General features: G+C 28.4%; 1 protein-coding gene across 3 annotated transcripts in view; it reads right to left on the reverse strand.

Annotated features, from left to right (window-relative positions):
• LOC136978740 (band 4.1-like protein 4) overlaps positions 1-15,222 on the reverse strand; it is an 88,285-nt gene that overhangs the window by 30,837 nt on the left and 42,226 nt on the right. For all 3 annotated transcript variants that reach the window (XR_010881276.1, XM_067274537.1, XM_067274538.1), the window contains exons 6-8: positions 7,302-7,422; positions 5,395-5,482; positions 1,575-1,663 (exon numbers count right to left, since the gene is read on the reverse strand). Coding sequence is in view for 2 of the 3 variants with exons in the window: in XM_067274537.1 (XP_067130638.1) it covers positions 1,575-1,663; positions 5,395-5,482; positions 7,302-7,422 (298 nt within the window). In the remaining variant the exon portion in view is untranslated. The remainder of the gene's footprint in view (positions 1-1,574; positions 1,664-5,394; positions 5,483-7,301; positions 7,423-15,222) is intronic.

Raw genomic sequence — 15,222 nt, forward strand, 5'->3', positions numbered from 1 at the left:
TGACAATTAATGTGAAATTTTTTATTGTTGGAAAACCATATAAAACATTTGGCATTCTTCTGTTTTGTTATTCACCTGTGACTTGGCACTGATCATGTGTGCCATATGATACAAAAGCAAATGGTGCACATGTGCAATTTTAATTGTGATTACTAAAGCCAAGGGTTTCCCCATTATGGCCATCAGCCATAATGGTGTATATATTTTTACTTTTATTTTATTTTAGTTTAATACTCTGCTTTCCTTTTTTTCCTAAATCCTTCCTGGAATTTTTGCTCTGAACCATTATTGCCCTTGGGTGGGATTAGCCGTTCTTGGAAGTTCGATAGAACAAAAGAGTTGAGGATGCTTGGGGCAAAACGGCCGGCGTAACAGACACTTTTTGGCAAGATCTCAGAGAGGATGGCTGTGTAAGGCAGGGCTCTAGACCAGAGAAGAATGGAAACAGAGACTGCGAAGCCAGGAAGATTGAAAAGAGAGAACCACAGGCAAGAGAGTCGTGAGGACATGTTGAGAGACCCGAATAGTCTCTACACCTACCAATAGACATGACATTGATAAAGTTAAGGAATGAGAGGTTAAGTTGGCATCCTCCCCAAGAGCGCACACCAACCAAAGAAATCCTGGGTATTTCACTTCATCCTCACTTCTTTTTTTTTTTTTTATCTTTCCTATACTCTCAATTTTCTTAGATTTAAGTTAGATGTAAGTTAGCTGTAAGTTGCTCAAAAACAGGCATATTACTTGTTACGTGCGGTGACTTTTGATGTTGTTATAAAGACAAGGAATAACCCCATTTGTATATACTATCGTGACCAGATTTGTAAAGTTGGGATCCCTTCTAAGAACCTGTTCAGAGAGAATAAAGAGTATTTTGTGTTAAAATTAAATTTTGTACTTCTTGGTGAACCATTACATTCGTGCACCGTACTGTCTCTCATAGAGAACATCACACCCCTTTGATGTTTTAATGAAAAAAGAGGGCTCAGAATTTTTAAAATGTGTTTTGAAAAAAAGAAAAAAAAAAGTAAACTTGAAGTAGCAAAATTTAGAAAATTATCATCTACTTATACAGTAGTCTACTAAAGGCTACAGTAAGAAAATAGTCGTTAATAAGTGTTTTCTTATTCCATCTATTCACATGCTAAACTTAAAATAAAATTAAGTACATGGATAAAAGTTAATTTGTCCGATTTGTTTTACCATATTTACATGCTTGACATTATGGGACAATTAACAACATGGATACAGCAAAATCTGTTCTGTTATCCCATCTTTTAACATACCCAAGCTAAGGGAGAAATGAAAATTGATAACAAAATAGACAGTATGTCTGTTTTATGGTTGTGTTACTATGTGAAAATACAGCTTTTTCCCCACATAATAATCACCATAATGAATTTTCTATAATTCTCTTCTGCATATTTTACAAAATATTGATTTATTTTATTGCATTTTCTATATGAATATAGCAATTTAGATAGTTATGAATAAAACTTGTTCAGTAAAATCACTCAGTGTAAATTTTATAATCATTCAAGCAATTTAATTACTGATACAAAAATTTAACTTACCAAAAATAATTTCCAACTTTAGTTTTATTTCGAAGAACAATAATACCACTTGGTGTTAAACCTAAGAAATATTCAATATTATCTTCTCCCTAATTAAATAAAAGTATCTATAAAAATTCAATTGTAAATGATATTATTTTAAAATATAGACAACAGATTATATTTTTAACAAACAAGATATATTTAGTAGAGAAATTCTAATACAGGTAGGTCTCCTACAACGCAGTAGATATGTTCCTTGAAAATACCGCGTTGTGGGAAATCGCGTTATAGGAGACACCAACTTAATACAAAAACTGGGATTCAGTTCTAAAAAGAGAAAAACTGCCTTTTATGGTGTAACATTTTCATCATTTTTTAAATTTATGTACATAAAAAGCTTAAATAAAATTCAACATCATATAAAAACTAAAAAGATTATGATTTCAAGTCAAAATCAAAAAGAAACATAATGTTATGCTCAAATTCAGTCCTCATCGTCACTTATTATAGTTGTTCGAGAATGTTTGACTGGCCTTATTTCAAGATCTGAGCTTGTTCCATCAAGTTCCACTGCACTTATGTGATCCGTTGTGATTTTTCTATTATATGAAAGATAATTCATTTCTAAATACCCTAAACCACGTTGTAAAAGTACCGCGTTGTAAGAAAATTTCCGCATTTTTCCAACTGTGTTGGAGCAAAAACGCGTTGTAAAGGTACCATGTTGTAGGAGGCCTACCTGTATATTCTATTATGTATTTGTTTCATACTTTTAAAAAAATTGCTAAAAATAAGAATTTGAAACTGAAAATGAAAATCATAATAATAAACAATAAATTAAACTTAGTAATTACATAACTAATTACTATTTCTATTTACATTTTTAGTAATAATTTCAGTTAAATTAATATTAGAAACATGTTGAGTGTTTGCTTGAAGATTAAATAAGTCTTAATATGAAAATCAAAAATTAAGTAAGTTCTAAGTATTCCTTAAATTTATTTCATATATGATTTTAAAATAATTCATGAATAATCATACATTATTATTATTGTAATATTTTTAAGCTTTCATATAAAATGAATACATTTTAATTAAATTTTGTTTACTAGTAATTTGTATTTTAATATCTCATTATTTGTACTTTGAATAATTCGATTTATATTGAGTTGGGACAAAAGTTTGTGTGTTTTCAGTAGAGGCCACTACAGATTGGTAGTGTGATTTAATTAAAGCTATTGTGATATTTAACACATTACTGATAATTTTTCAAAGCGGTGTCATTATACTCTCATTTTGAGTTTCCTTTTAAACATCTTGTTTGGATAAAATCAAAAATCAACAGATAATATGCATATATGCTTTACGAGTTTTGGATAGATATCACTGTCATACAGAGCAGTCTAGTGTATGGTGAGGTATGAACGACATAATGTGGAGCTTTTAGAGCCTAATAAAATTATAAATTCCATACTGTTAGCAATTAGATCAAGAAACAAATGTCTTAAACAAAAATACCCTCATCTAACTAACTGGAAAAGAATTGTCTTTCAGCAAAATGATGCATGTCCTATTAGTATGATAATGTATCAAAAAAATAAAACAACTGAATTGGAAATTTTACATCAGCCTAAATTAGCACCTTCTGATTTTATTTATTCTTGATTATTGTGAAATTATTTAAATCATAAAAAATTTAAATGTTCTGAAGTGAAATAGGATATAAAATTATTCTTTTAGTCACAACTAAAAAAATTTTTTATACAGACAGAACAAATAAACTGAAATGTTGGGAAAAGATCATTTCAAATGAGGGCTAATTGCCTTTATTTGCAATTTTCGACCAAATAAATACTGTATTTACTCTAATAATCTATACTCTTGAGTAATCTGCACATACTATTGTTTAATAGTTTTAAAAATCTTTTATAAACGTATTTAACAAATTTTACTAACTTATGGTTGTAACACAGTAGTTACATTCACCCTTGTTGTTTTGACACATTCAATATTTGGTACTCAGTTTACAGGACTATATGATATCAAAAGGAAAAAGTACAAAGGAAAAAAAAAAATATTTGTATGAATACATTTAATAAAGATAAATTATCTGCATTTGTAGTAATGTGTTTTTATAATGAATTAATTTAGTAATTAAGTAAAAGTAAGACTTCTTTATGTTGTTTAATTTGAATTGAAGGTGTAAAACTGCTAAAAGTGTAGGTATAAAAATTATGCAATATCAATTTCAGTTGTATATTTAACTTACTTTATTTATCCTCATTTTCACAAAATTAGTCATGAAAACATTTAATAATATTGTTCCTACTACTGACTTACTTGACTTCTTGACTATGACTATATACTTGACAATCAAACAAAACACTTAGTAACTAAAAGAACCCTGGACTTCACAGGTGACATTACCAAATTTGCTTTAAATATACAGACACTAACTTTTTGTCAACAGTTTTTGGAAAAAGTGTGCAGATTATTCAAGTAAATATAGTAATTTTTATTTTAAAAATCTAACTTGATTTTTTTCCCCAAAAATGCAAAATTTTTCCATTCAACCAAATGAAATATACCAGCAGACTGGGGACTACCCTACTTAAAATAGGCAGAGTGGTTACCCACTCTAATACTAAGTCCTAAATTAGCACATGTAACTTTCTAGTGTCATTGTTGTGGACTTATGTAGTCTTAGTATCTAAAATCAGATTATTGTGTGTGTAAACTTTTTTTTCATTTACAATAATTTTATGTATTAATTTCTATTGCATTACATTATAGCTTAAAAGCAGAAAATCTAGAGGATAGTTACTTTAGCAGTTTCAAGTTTATTTTTCATATTTTGATTATTATAATAAATCAATATTGGTAACACTATTCATTAGACTGAGGCCCTGAGAATGTTCTTAACAATTGATGGTTTCTGAGTGTCATGTGCTACAGTATTCTCATCAGTGAATGAGTTTAGCTTTATTATTCTTTAATTTAATTCATCATATCCAAAAATTAAAATATAATGTTGCATATGTTTCAAAAATTAAAATTATTTTTCAATTATTATATTGACATAGTATTGAAATATATTTTAATTAATTAAGAGTTATAAAAAAATCCAGCAAGATGTTGCCAGGAAAGTTAAGCAACATCTTGCTGGATTTTTATTTTATAACTCTTTTATTATTTTTTTATAACTCTTAGTGACACCATACTTTATTGAAGAACTTTTTATATTTTTAACCATTATAATATGGCAAAAAGCTTAATTTTGAGAGTAAGGATGGGTTTTATAAAAAAATTGTAAATGCTAATAACAAGTAAAATAGTCAAGATAGGCATGACTCCCTTTATCTCCCCATCCCCTAGACCTTTAATCACCAAAATTTAATAGCATCAATCCCTCTAAACAAACCTCCATGCAAAATTTCAGAAATTTTTGAAAAAAGCACAGGAGTTATTAAGCTTTAAAGAGGGTAAACAAAATTGTGTCCCACACATGCACACTAACATCTACACATACAGAAAAAATACCCCAAATTTTTTGCATTTCTTGACGTTTCAAGGTCCCGAGTCCAAAAATGTAAAAATATGTAGATGGTCATTTTTTGACTGATTGCCACGTTGCCCTCTGTTACGTATAACAGCTGGGACGTAAAATTCTATTTTAAGTTTTAATATTTCTAAGATTTACAATAATTTTAATATTAATGTACTCTTAGAACCTATATCTGGTGTGACGAAAAAAACAAAATAAAAAGGATTTAACATGGTTTTAATACATCCCAGTGTTTTGTGGTGGTGCTTTTTTTTTTTAAATTTTAATATTTACCAGAACTGGGTGAAGATCAACTCCATACATATCTAACCATTTCACACGATCAAGAAAATTCATTTCAGCAACTGCTGGTACTTGACCTCTGTTTAAATGTAAAATATAATAATTTAGTAAGATATAATTTATAGATTAAAATATTAAAGTAAAATATAATATAATTAAATTAATAATAAGCAGTTGTTATGATTAATAATAAAACAATTGTATAATTTCAAACCTAAAGCAGTTTATAAAATAAACTGAAAATTTTTTTTATACAAACTCTTTGTGCTGGAGAATTATGTAAGGTGTTGGTTTTTTACTAATAATAAAGCAATAAATTTGTTTTTAGAATTCTTTACGAAATTTTTATATTTTATCCATTACATGTTATATGACTGCAAAAGTTTTGAAAAAGCATCGAAATTACTCTTCTGTTTCAAATACTTTTCAAATAAATTATTAATGTAGTAATTTAAAAATAGTTTTTAAAGAGTTATTTATAAAATTTTAAATTAAAAACTTTTTATCAATATTTATAAACTAAGTACAATAAACTTGATAATTTAAGTCTCACTCATTACAGGTTCCTTTTAGACTAACACGAAAACACTGTATTTTATGGCATATAAGATGCAACTTTTGTCAAAAAAAAAGGAAGAAAAAAAAAAATGAAAAAAAGGACTCAAAATTACCCTGTATTTTATATATGAAATTGCATTCTCTCCCATAGGCTAATGAATTCCCCAAATGGCATTCAGTAGGCTACAGGAAATCTCTACCTAGACCAACTCTTTAATAAAAATATTGTTACTTAATTTAACATATTATTATTAGCTCTAGCTAAGCAGCTTTTACATGTATTCATTTTGACTATTTTAATGGTAAATTGTTAAACGACTTCTTTTAAACTTCTCTTTTTCCTTGATAAATAAAAGTATGCATTCTAATTTTATCTGGTTAAAAAATCAGAATACAGTAAAAACAAATTTGAGGCTGGGTGGCAATTTTTGGAATGGTTTAAATACAATAAATACTCCTTCCTAATATTCTATGCTGAAATGGAGATACATATTATATGCCATAAAGTATGGTAATTGATTTTTGACTGACAGACATAAATATAATTCAACTTTGTAAGAACAGTTCAACTGAATTGCATTACTAAAAATCCATAGCAATACTAATTGATTAAACTATGTTTTATTATGCCTGAAAATAGCAAATTAACTAGAAACATTTGCATATTTGCTTTTCACCTATTGGTGTTTTAATTAAAGCAGTTTATATATTATTTTTCTAATTTTTAAAATGTTCATTGTTGTAATATATTAATTTAGACTGATTTATATTGTAAGTTATTATTACTTTAGAATTATGAAAACAGATAAACAAAAAAATTCTGATATTCTTTTAATTTATGAATGTAATAAACTGTTTATGTGATATACAGTGGAAACTCGATTACCTGAACTTGATGGAACCTTTCTGATAAATGAAATTTCAGATAATCCAAAAACTCTATCTGTTTTGTTTTGATTCAGCAAGTACTGTGCATTTAAAGTTTTATGAACTATAAATACTGTAATACAATTACTGTATTTGAAGGTAAATTAATTTACCCAAAAATCTAACTTAATATTATGTATATGACCTATTTTTGCAGCATAGTTATCAATAGATGATGTAGTAATTTACAATTACATGGAGAGTTTCATCTCTGTGTAATTATTATCTATGATATATAATGATAGTTGTCCTTTTTTTTTTTTTTGGAAACTGTTTTGGATAATGAAGAGTTTCAGATAACTGTAATTGTGTTTCTACTGTAATTAAAGAAACTATAATAACCATAATGATAAACTGTTAATGTATTATTAAATTTATTTATAACTAATAATATATAACATTTTATAACATACACAAGCCCTTTATGAATTTCGGCAACTTTTGCTTCTAATTCTGGAGTTTGGTTGTTTAGGAATCTGAATTCTGAAATATAACCAGGTTGGTGTCTTCTAGGATCATAATCTCCCAATTCGGCTATAAGAAATATATGATTAAGATGACTATTATAAATAAAATAATCAAAACTGATTAATGTAGATTCAATTCTTTTTTGATGAAAGTCTATTAATTTCATATTAACAAAGTAAAAAATTTTTAAATGACATTTCATTAACTATATTCTGTTTTATATATATAATATTCTACTTTAAATATTGTTATACAAATTATTTACATCATTTTAAGCAATACTTAAGTATTAAGTAGTACTTCAAGTTCTTTCTTTAAGTAATACTTTTCTTTATTTTATATTAAAACAGAATTGTCACTGTTTCATTTATTTAGTTATGCATGGGTTAATCAAAGTTTCTGATTTTCATAGATATTATATAATGATATAGCAATTCAAACAACAACAGAAATTATAAAATTAACAAAAGTAATATGGGATGAAACATTCTATAGTTTATATACATATATTGATTATTAGTTATATAAAGTTTAATAGATAATGATTATATATGTAGTTAATTTATAGTTAAAGAACATAAGATGCATGCTTTTGTTCCACCCAAACCTTATAACTGATAAATTACCTGCAAACTGAAGATAATTATCTGTATACAATACTTATTATTAGGCTTACCATAATATTTTTTTTTTCAAACCAGGACAATTTTGAAAAAATACTCAACAGAAAATTAAGCCTACTAGGATAAGTAGCTATGATTGAAAAGGCTAAATAAAGTAGTTTTTAACGAAAACAACAAGTTAAAAGCAATTTTTAATAACTGAACATAACATATTATTATTATTAAGTTATTAATATTTATATTTATAGTGTGAACTTTTTTAAAAATTCTTTGTCACTTAAATCAGTACATTTAAAAAATGACGATACATTTGAGGAAGTTCCTATTGCTTGCCTTATGTTTTGCACATTTCAAGTGATTTTTAATGTTTGAATTCCTATCAAGAGTTACTGAAAATTCTGAAAAGCACAGTTCATATTTCACTTGGTCAATATGATCACAGCCTTTTTTTCAATCATCAGTAAAAACATGGTTTCTTTTTGGCATTTTAGAGATTAAATGAATTTAATGTACAGCACAAAATAATCGCAAATGCCGACCAGCAATTTGAACTCGACTAAGATATGACATGCACAGCAATGATGTGGCTGGTGTAAGTTTCAGTATTGCCAACTCTAATTGAAACAAAATATCAAAAAAATGAAATAAGAATAAAAATATCTGGATGTCATAGGCTACATGCTATTATAAATTCTGTGAAAAAATAAAACATCTAAATTCATTAGGCCACATGCTATAAATTTTGGAGAAAACATCTAGACAACATTAAAAGTACTTAGATCTAGATATGAAATATTTAGATTGGCAACAGTGAGTATAATTGCCAAATCGCCATTTTACTCAAGGCTGCACTATTTTTACTTCTTGTCTATTTGGCACTTTTAAAATTTTACCAAATAACTGGGACAAAATCAGAAACTGGCCAGGACGCTGGGACAACATTGTCAAACTAGGACAATCCTGGTCAAAACGGAACGTCTGGTAAGCCTACTTATTATTATAAATAAATACACTATCATACCAAGAACCAGCAAAAACAATGAAAACAATGTTTCTTCTGTTTTCAAACAGACATCATCAACATATCTATCAACTTCCCAAAACCTGACATATTGATACTAAGCCAAACAATTGCCGTAATTAATCGTGCTATTAATATGCTATAACTAATAATTAGAAACTAAGTAATTTGGTACTAGCAGTAGACATTAGGCACCACTCTTATCTAAATTAATAATTACAATAATTTAATAATTTATTAAATAATTTAGAACATTATAAAAAAAATTAACTAGTCCAAAGCAGGACTTGAACTTGCAACCTTCTCCTACCATGCGATGCACTTGCCAGATATGAAAATTAAATCGATAAATACAAAATAAAACATTAAAAATAATTATATATTAAATATCATTATACAATGAACCCACATCTATTAAATCAAATAATGTAAGCAGTCCATGCCATAGCTGTCACAGGGCTTCATGTCATTTACATAGAAAATATACAAAAAGGGTTCAAGGTATACAAAAGCTTGAATCACCCAAAAATTTGGAAATCGCTGACACATACAGAAACATTCCATATTTATAGTGATGTGTTTGGGATATTCTATCAACTATACAGATGTTAACTTTCTGTCAGCAGCTTGAAGGTCCTTTTTTGTTTACCCTCTACATAGATGACACAAAGCCCTGCAACAGCTATGGCATGGACTGCTTACATTATTTGATTTAATAGATGTGGGTTCATTGTATAATGATATTTAATATATAATTATTTTTAATGTTTTATTTTGTATTTATCAATTTAATTTTCTTGTATTCCAACTTTTCGCACAATCCATGGGAAGGATAAATCAACACACAAAAAAAACCTTTTTTATATCCCAGTATGAACAAATTTAGACAAAACGAACATTTTCAACCATAAACTTGGTCTTCATCAGGCTATTGACCAGTATAAATTCGAAACCAAAATTCGAACAACGTGTTTAAAAATTATTTTAAATTCCAAAATATTTAAACATTGGAAAATAATTTTCACCATACGTGCTAATAAAGTGATAAAAATATCCTTACATCACCACACATAAATAATAAGATGTAATTACTGGTGTAGAAACGTTAGCTACCCACTGGTGTTCCTTTTTTTTTTTCATAGCACCACCTGCATGCATACGAAATATTAGCAGCATCCTTTGCATCAATACAGTTGCTGACCAGGTCGGCTTTGTATATTTCTAATGCTTCTCGATTACGAAGGTGTTGAACCTGATCAGACATTTTTACCAATTTGGCCTTATGGAGGTCCACTTGTATTTCAGGGTCAGTGGCATAGGTGGCATAGGTAGCTAGGAATTGTTCGAATTCCGGTTTCAAATTTATACTGGTTAATAGCCCAATGAAGACCAAGTTTATGGTCGAAAATGTTCGTTTTGTCTAAATCTGTTCATACTAGGATATAGAAAAGGCTTTTTTGTGTGTTGATTTCTTGTATTCCTTTATTTTATTTTATTTATGCATGCTCACTTTTGTATTTTTTAATATTTTTGAACATTAATATACAGGCCTAGGAGTGCTATTTCCCCTTTGAAAAAGTGAGAAAAGTGAGTTGAAATACAGAAAAAGTGAATAAAAAGTGAGTGCAATAGTGACAAAACAAAGTGAAAACACAGAAGGAAAACTCAGCAAAACAGCAGTAAAAATTGTTATTTCTTTTTATTCTGTTATGGTTAAACACATTTTAAAAATTTCTGTATATACTGTAATATAGTAGCCACTCGTTATATCGCGTTTTTTTGGTCCCCTAAATTTTAAAAGCATTTGAGTCAATTAATTTTAAATTACCAATTACCACTGAATTTCTATTTGCAACGAAATACGAGAAAGAGCTAAATATGCAGAACAGGTGGATAGATCGATTGTCATTTGTTTCCTTTTGATATAAAAGTTGTTTATTTATTAGTTTTAAGTACAGTCTCCTCATTTACAAGTTTCTGTGAATTCGAAATTTCATACATTTATGTGAATTAACGGTATTGCGTCAATTCACATAAAGGTGTGAAATTTCGAATTCACCGCATAACGTGTAAGGAAAAGATCTCTCTAATTCTGAACGAAAACTTCTAAAATTTTTATACAGTAGTAACTTCATTTTGCTTTTTAGAGAATTTTTACTCTGTAATTTTATAAGTTTTGATGTTCTATTATATATTCAATATTCATTTTTTTTAAATTTTCAATTACAGCATTTATAATTTTTATTGAAAAATATAAACTACACGAATTTCTAATAAGCGATTTATATAGTACTGTATAATAAAATCGCAATTGATGTTTTGTTTTTATATCGACAGTATTTGTCTTTCAATGTCATTGTTAAAGAAACAATGCTAAATGGGCGTTCATGGTTTCGATGTTTACGTAAACGTCAATTAATTCGATATAACCTACGAATAAAATTCAGGATTGAAAAACTAAGCTTATTTTATATCAGAAACACTTGCTGATGAAAGAACAGAGATTCCATAGCATGTATAATCTGTTTAGTAAAAGCCCAGAATTTTTATTACTCAGTTATATCGCGTTTTTTTTTCTGTTTCCCGATAACCAGTGGCTTCTGTATTTCCAGTAAACCATGAATACTTGAAATGTCTTTGGCTTCTGTAAATAATCAGTCATGAAAGATGATGTTCTTTTATTAAGATTATTCTGCATGTTATCAACTTCCTTCTATTTCGCTTCCTCTTGCTTTTGAACACTTAACACTAATAAGCATCACACGTGCTGCTTGTACTTCATTCATGTTCTTGCTGTTAATAGCCTTCTCCAGTTTTTTTGTTTGCTGCTTCTAACAAAACTTAGACTGTCGCATGTATTTCATTTTCTTCTACATTTTTCTGGTTTAAACTCAGTTGCCGTTCCATAATCTTCATGTTACGAACAGCTTTCTTTTGTTGTTCTTCAAAACATTTCTGTGCTCTTTTTTCCGTTTCTCTTATTCTTTTAACTTCTTTTCATTTTCCAATCGTTCTTGATAATTTCCATGCACCGAGGAAGCTAATTTCAGTCGTCCTTTGCAATAGGTACAAGGTGTGGGCTTTGGTCATACATGTTTAGTCCCTCCTTAACAATCAAAAGTGAATTAAGCATTCTTTCCAACACTGATGCTCTATCAGGAGAAAGTGCCCGGCATAAAATTGATCCTCTCATTCATGGGAACGGGATTTTCGATGCTGATTTCACTAATTTGGCTATTCTCGGATATTTATCATTATCAGAAACTGTTTATTTTTTAATGCTTCGAGATGTGTAAATATTGATTTCCAAATAAAATAATAAATCTGAAATAAATATACTCCAAATAATATAAGTAAAATAATATTTTATTAATGATTTCATAAATAACAAAAAACTTTTTCCTGCAGATGAATAAAAACCAACATCGTTGCAAAGTTGTTAACCTTTGGGAAGCCTGTGAAAATCTTTCTCACAAGCAATTACGTGTTGTACTTTTTACAACACTTCGAATATTTTAATTTATTTGGTAAATTTTATATGTAAATATGAATTTACATTTTCGTTTACTTTTTTAGTCTCTCAATTAATGCACAATTATAATCGGCATAAGAGAAGATTAAAAAATGGATATTTCACAAGCAAAGTAATCACACATTTTATGAAAATAACACTTACTATATGGAATAATCATACTTGTAGTCAATTTAAACATACATTTATGGGAAGATGTAGATGTGATTTAACGTTAACAATATGCTATGAAATCATTAAAGTAATTTTATTAAACTCAAGTTTATGAAATTATTTAAAGATAAATCCAGTAAAAAAATATTTTTGTAAACGACAACTCCATAACCCGATTGTTAATTAAAACCAAATAATCTGCCAAATTATTGGGCTATAACCAGGATAACTAAATGGTCAGAAACGAAATCTTTTTTAGTGGTAGGAGGTTACGCTACTATCTCGTGTTAATTTTAATAATTATATATTTTGAATTTAAAAGCGGCAGCAGTGTTGTCAGCTTGAGAGATTAATCCCTCTGCTTAATGTGCTTTCCCCTGCAAAAGGACTTTAGTGATTTTCTTAGAAAACAGCCAAAACTGCAGGGATGCTTAGAATACTTATTTTTAAACTCTGTAGAAGGAAATGCAATTCGGATAAGGTAGATTTTGGCGAATAATGAAAATATGGCATGAGTACATAACTTTACTCAACACTGGCTTCTGAATTTGTAATGAGAGGGATTTTTTTAAATACGTTAAATAAACTTTTGTTTTCTATAACCTAACGACACGAGACGCAAATAATCTTCCAACGGCATGGAAATACATAATAGAAAAAGAAATGGGATTAAAAAACCCGTAGAAAGGACATGGCAGCTTTAACTAGTTTAATCTACTTTTGATACAATATTTATTTATTTATTTATTTATTTTATGTTTGTTGATTAGTAATAATTTTAATGTGTTTGTAGTTGGTTTAATGTTTAATCTGTTATTATTTAAACCGTTAAAATTTGTAAAGATTCGAAAAGTTTTAAGTGTCGCGAGCATTCGAAAGCTTTATATTCGAATTTGGAAATGTAATAAATTTTTCCTGAAGATGACCTATAAAAATTAGGTTGAAAACGTTAGAAAATAAAGAAATCAGCAAGCTCAGCAAGTAATTAGGTGTTTGTGTATTATTATTGGTATATCTGCTGAGGAAGTAAGGATTGACACTGAGCGGGCAGTTGCAATTTTGAGTCTACTCAGGGCCGCGTATTTTCTTCTAAAAAATTCTATTCTGATAGTCTGGCAATTCGTTTGGCTTGCCCCACATCTTAATTAAGCACGTGAAAATGACCAAAAAAGTGAGAAAAGTGAGAAAATGACCTGAAAAGTGAGAAAAGTGAGGATACTTCAGAAAAGTGAGTACAAGTGAGAAAAGTGAGCGACTCCGAGGCCTGTAATATATCGTAAAATGAATGTATATGTTCAGATGGTTAAATTTGAATTTGTATTCTAGAACATTATTTTCCAAAAATGCATTGTGGCAGTCCATTTCATAATGTACATGAAAAAGGTCGTTAAAAACATCTAAAAATGTTTTAGTTATTAAAATTTTTGCTGCTTTTTCAAGTTATTTGAGTGTTTGTTATCTTTGCATGGCAGCTGTGATTTAGCAATATTAAGGTTGCCACAAAACTCAATTTTTCCAATTTTGAACACTTGTCTTGATTGGAAAATTTATAGATTGTGGTCTATAACTATAACATAGGGGCCTTTTTTGAAGTACCACCATAATGTTGGTAGTGCATGCAACATTCATTGTTCCATTGATAACAACTAACAGATTGTTTAATAGCGAACTCCTATGTTTAATAGGAATTCACTATTAATAGACTAATTGCTATTAAATTAGTTATCAATGGAATTTAGTTTATCAGCAAGATAACACAATCAGTCATACTGCTCAGATTCTAATGGAGTGGTTTGCAGACATGGGTAATAAAAAATTACATTGGCCAGCCCAGAGCCTCAATCTCAATCCTACTCAGTATCTTAAATTCAAACAATTGTCAGATTACATTGGGTTGTATTATTGCTACTAATTACTAATTAAATGTCAAGTAATCTGGTTTAGAGGTAAGTGTTAGATGCCATTTCTTGATAAATTTAATAATTATAATTAAATTAATATTTTAATAATTAATTTAATTATAATCATTAAAATATTCTTGATATTTTAGTGATAACATTAATATTAAAATTATTTAATATTAATAAAAAAACAATTGCCAGATGATGTAATCCGTCAATTGTTTGACTTTAAAATCGAGTTTGTAGATGTTTATATTAGTACTTAGTATCTTTGTGATTGATTGGAACATCAGCTAAACATGCTAAACGTGCATGAGAACTATCCCTTGGACAGTTCTCATGCTAAACTGATGGCTATGTTAAAGGCTGAATGGAGAAACATTTCACTAGATAGTCACAAAGAATTTGTGGAAATATGCCACAAAGAGTAAGAGCCATCACAGCAGTCAGAGGTTTTAGCATAAGATATTAGAAACAAGGCTTTGTCTAAAACCTTAATTTCTAAATATTAATGGTAAGACAGATCAATGGTATATAGACAAAACCAACCTGAAATTACAAATAAGAATTAAAGTATACATAAGTGATCTAAAACTCAATACAATGCTGATAGTCTTCAACACTAAATAATTGTAA

Source organism: Centruroides vittatus, unplaced genomic scaffold (genome assembly GCF_030686945.1).
Source record: "Centruroides vittatus isolate TY-2023 unplaced genomic scaffold, ASM3068694v2 contig_549, whole genome shotgun sequence".
NCBI lineage: Eukaryota > Metazoa > Arthropoda > Arachnida > Scorpiones > Buthidae > Centruroides > Centruroides vittatus.